The sequence below is a fragment of the Sturnira hondurensis genome, unplaced genomic scaffold, assembly GCF_014824575.4.
Source record: "Sturnira hondurensis isolate 20B ecotype Veracruz unplaced genomic scaffold, ASM1482457v3 Scaffold0017254, whole genome shotgun sequence".
NCBI classification, from domain to species: domain Eukaryota; kingdom Metazoa; phylum Chordata; class Mammalia; order Chiroptera; family Phyllostomidae; genus Sturnira; species Sturnira hondurensis.
Window position 1 is genome coordinate 743910 of NW_028089885.1, and position 4452 is coordinate 748361.

The window sequence follows — 4452 nt, forward strand, 5'->3', positions numbered from 1 at the left end:
TGTGGGGGACCTGCCAGCTGTATGCACTGCCCGTGGTAACCGCTGGGCCCGTGGGTGTGGGAAGGCCAAACTCAAACCGTAAGGATGGGGCTAGCCCATGTGTCTCCCCACCATTCCTGTAGGTCCTGCCGAACAGGGCAGAAGCACAGACCCCAAACCTGCTTCTTCCTGCACCAGCCTAGGAGTTTGCACTTAATGTTTTGTTTTGTTTTTTAAAGATTTTATTTACTAATTTTTGGAGACGGGGGAAGGGAGGAAGAAAGGGAGAGAAAGTTGATGTATGAGAGATACACCAATTAATTCACACACTCTCTACGGGAGATTTTGTCCGCAACCCAGGCACGTGCGCTGACAATGCATCCTGGTGCTCAATCCACTGAGCCACAGGAGCCAGAGCAGGGGAACTGCACTTTGAACCACAGCTCATGCCTGATGCAGCACCGCCTTCCAAGGGCCCCGCCCCCAGCCCCACCGAGCGTGGTTATCCCGGACCGGTTTGGCCATTGGCTGGGTGGCGAGCCCCGCCCCGGCCTCAGTTTCCCGGCCACCAGGGGCGGACCTGGGGCGGAGACCGACTCGAACCACGCGGGGCGGAGACCCGCTCGAACCACGCGGGGCGGAGACCAGAAGCTGACGCGACCGCCCCGCCCCCAGACTTAACCACTGGTCCGCCACCGCCTCCGCAGACAGCATTAAGTGCAGGAGGCTCGGACCCACGGCTGAGGCCGGGTGCCCCGCCTCCTGCCTCCACGCAATGGCGCCGTCCCGCGATCTGGCGGCGGCCGCACCCGCGTCCGGAAAGGCCAAGCTGACGCACCCGGGGAAAGCCATCCTAGCAGGTGGGCTCCTCGAAGACCCGAATCCAGGGCCCAGCAGTCCCACCGGTGCTTCCGAGCGGGCCCGGGATGCCTAGAACCCTCCCTACTTCCGGGTTGGGCGGGGGGCGCGGCCCTGTTCGCGGGCGCTCACCTTGTGTGTCATCCCAGCGAGCCTCCGCAGGGCAACAGGGGTGGGGCAGAGAGTCCTGGTCCGACGAAGTCTGGAGCGGGGGAGGGGCAGAGGGCGGGGCGCCCGGGCGGGGGTCTCAGGCCACGAGTTACCCGTTCCTGCAGGCGGCTTGGCAGGCGGCATCGAAATTTGCATCACTTTCCCCACTGAGTATGTGAAGACGCAGCTGCAGCTGGACGAGCGCTCACACCCGCCGCGCTACCGGGGCATTGGTGAGCAAGGGGCTGTGGCGGGGAGCTCCAGGGGGCGGGCCCCGGGTGAGGCGGGAGCCGCTGACCGCCCCCTCCCCCAGGGGACTGCGTGCGTCAAACTGTCCGCAGCCATGGCGTCCTGGGCCTTTACCGAGGCCTCAGCTCCCTGCTCTATGGCTCCATCCCCAAGGCAGCGGTCAGGTGAGGCGGACTCGGGGCTGGGGCAGTCTCCGGAGGGTGCTACGGACAGTGGCAGCCCCTCTCACCCCACTGCCTTGTGCCCCAAGGTTTGGGATGTTTGAGTTCCTCAGCAACCACATGCGGGATGCCCAGGGACGGCTGGACAGCACCCGTGGGCTGCTATGCGGCCTGGGCGCCGGGGTGGCCGAGGCCGTGGTGGTCGTGTGTCCAATGGAGACCATCAAGGTGAGGAGGTTCTTTAGGGACAAAGCATGCCGAGGGGCCCTGTGTCCGTCCCTGTGTCTAGCGGAAATGTTGAGGTTGGGAAGGTCCAGCAGGAGGGGGCAAGGTGTGCATGGGGAACTGCCTGGAAAGCTGTGTGCCGGACGCCTGCAGGATGGGCCTCCCGGAGAGGCTGTACTCTTCTGAAAGCAGTGGGAAGATGGTTGGTAAGTTTCTTAAAAACACTTTTACAAACAGAAAACTGTGTTTTCTGGTATTGCCTTAGCTCTGGGCAATTCCAGCAAACACAACTGCAGAGGCTTCCTGCTGAGGCAGGCCCTCTTATCTCCTGGGCCTCGGGTCCCACAATAGTCTTGACTGGCCCTGTGTCTAAATGAAAAGGTATATCTTCAACCATGGCCTGAAGACCTGGTTCTGGACCTGCAAGCCAGGGGGCCATGTGTGCCTTACAAGTGGCAACCTGAGAGTCAGCTCCTTTGCTTTCCTCTCTCTCAGGTGAAGTTCATCCATGACCAGACCTCCCCCAACCCCAAATACAGAGGATTCTTCCACGGGGTCCGGGAGATTGTGCGGGAACAAGGTGAGTCATTTGGCCTTACTCTTCAGGTAGGGTTGGATCTCAGCCAAGATGGAAAGGACATGTGCTCACTTTCCCTTCCTCCTTGGCACTTCTCTGTGTAGCCTCCCCCAGTCCCCAGCTGGGGCTGACCCCCATGTCTTCCTGCCCCCAGGGCTGAAGGGGACATACCAGGGCCTCACAGCCACCGTGCTAAAGCAGGGATCCAACCAGGCCATCCGCTTCTTTGTCATGACCTCCCTGCGCAACTGGTACCGAGGTGTGTCTGCTGCCCTGAGACCCCATCTCCACACACTTTTGGGCTCCCCTGTGAGGAGCCTGCCCCTTGAGGCCCCCCCCCTTCATAGACCTTAGTCCTCCTCCCCAGCTCTCAGAGTTGGCCCCTTTTACTTCCCATTGCCTTCTGATTGCAACCCCACCCACCTCTAGGGGACAACCCCAACAAGCCCATGAACCCGCTGGTCACCGGAGCATTTGGAGTTATTGCGGGTGCAGCCAGTGTTTTTGGGAACACTCCTCTGGACGTGATCAAAACCCGGATGCAGGTGGGGTAAAGCTGGAAAGGAGGGAGGGGAGCTTGGGATATCCCCTGGCTGCTGAGCTCTGCAGTGTACTGGTGTCTCACAGGGCCTGGAGGCAAGCAAGTACCGGAGCACGTGGGACTGCGGCTTGCAGATTCTGAAGAATGAGGGGCTCAAGGCGTGAGTGGAGGAGAGATAGGGCTATTGTCCCTGCCCCAGGCCCTTCCTGGCCTTCTTGCTAGACGTCACTGAAACCCCCTCCAGCATCTAGACCCACCCGAACTGTCCAGGGGCACAGTCCTTCATTTTCCTCCTCACCTACTTTTTTCTCCCGCTCTACCCAGGTTTTACAAGGGCACTGTCCCCCGCCTGGGCCGGGTCTGCCTGGATGTGGCCATCGTATTCATCATCTATGATGAGGTGGTGAAGCTGCTCAACAAAGTGTGGAAGACGGACTGACCCCGAAGGGTCTGCCTCGGGGCTGCCCTCGCACAGCTCCGCACCAGCCCCCTCCACCCTCTTCTCATGATTCCAGTGCAGTTGTGCCAAAAGGCCCCCTTCCCTGTCCCTTGCACTCCATGGCCTGGGCCTGTTTCCCGTGGCCATTGAGTGCATGTGCCCCATAGTACAGTGTGTTCCGTGTGGTCCATATAATAACCACCATTGTGTCCATGTGTTCAGCGGAGGCTGGGTCTCTCTCTGGCCTGTGACTCTGTGCCCACTTGTCCATGTGCTTACTCGTGAACCATGTGCCTGTGGTTCATGTTCTGTTATGTGACCCTGTGTCCCACTTCCCAGGGGGCCTCTGTAGTCTGGGTCCATGGCCCTGTAGCCGTGGCTCAGTCCTGGCCCGATGCCTTTCACCATGGGCAGCAGAGGCACCTGCCCCCGGCCTACCACAGCTGCCTCCAGGCCTCAGCCTGGCCTCATTGCATTCCAGGGGCTGCGTGCCCCCCGCTTCTCCTGCCACTGGCCTTAACTGGCCCTTGGGCCCTCCCTCCGCCTGGGACAGGGTGGCACCCTCCACTCTCAGGACCACCCTCCCAAGGCAGAATAAACCGGATCCTGTCACACCCTCCTGTTCCTGTGTGGGCCCTTCTGTGGGTGGGCAGTCATGGCCACACCTTTGTGATGGTCAGGCCCGCCTCATCTGTGGATACTGGCAGGGGGACAGGGAAGCCAGGCAGCGGCGGGCAAGCTGGTGGGTAAGCCAGCTGCAGCCACAATGTCTACTCCGAGAGGCCTGACACCAGGCCAAGGAACATCTGCGCCCCATCCAGGCCTTGCCTGTGGGGTCACTTGGAAAGGCAGCACTGCGTGGGCAGAGGAAAGAACTGCCCAGTGCCACTGGCTGGTCTGGGGGACAATGTTCCCGGGCTCTTCTTGTTTGTCCCTCAACTGGTAATTATGCCCACTTCCCTCCCTCCCTCTTGGTTTCTCTGTAAAATGGTATGTTACTGTTTCTAGTCCCTTGAGGCTATGAGCAGGGGGGCCTTTCCTCACTCCACCCAGGCAGGGAGGCCACTGCCTTGGGGCAGGAGTGGGTGGAGCCTCCTGACCAGGGCCCTACTGGTTACTTACCCCACAGATTTGAACCTCAGAGGTAGGCATCCCTCTTGCAGGAATCCCAGGATCCTGGCACACGTGGCAGCGCCACAGGGCTCACGGTTGTGGTTTTCAGCCCCTGATCTGAGGGGCCAGGAAGAGAATCCCCAGGGCTCTTTCCACCACC

General features: G+C 60.8%; 1 protein-coding gene across 1 annotated transcript; it reads left to right on the forward strand.

Annotated features, from left to right (window-relative positions):
- Positions 1-653: 653 nt before the first annotated feature.
- Positions 654-3796, forward strand: SLC25A1 (solute carrier family 25 member 1). The gene is made up of 9 exons (XM_037067348.1): positions 654-839; positions 1113-1220; positions 1301-1400; positions 1487-1625; positions 2118-2202; positions 2354-2458; positions 2629-2744; positions 2827-2900; positions 3065-3796. The coding sequence occupies exons 1-9, from the start codon at positions 755-757 to the stop codon at positions 3177-3179; spliced, it is 927 nt and encodes a 308-aa protein (XP_036923243.1). The 5' UTR covers positions 654-754; the 3' UTR covers positions 3180-3796.
- Positions 3797-4452: the final 656 nt, after the last annotated feature.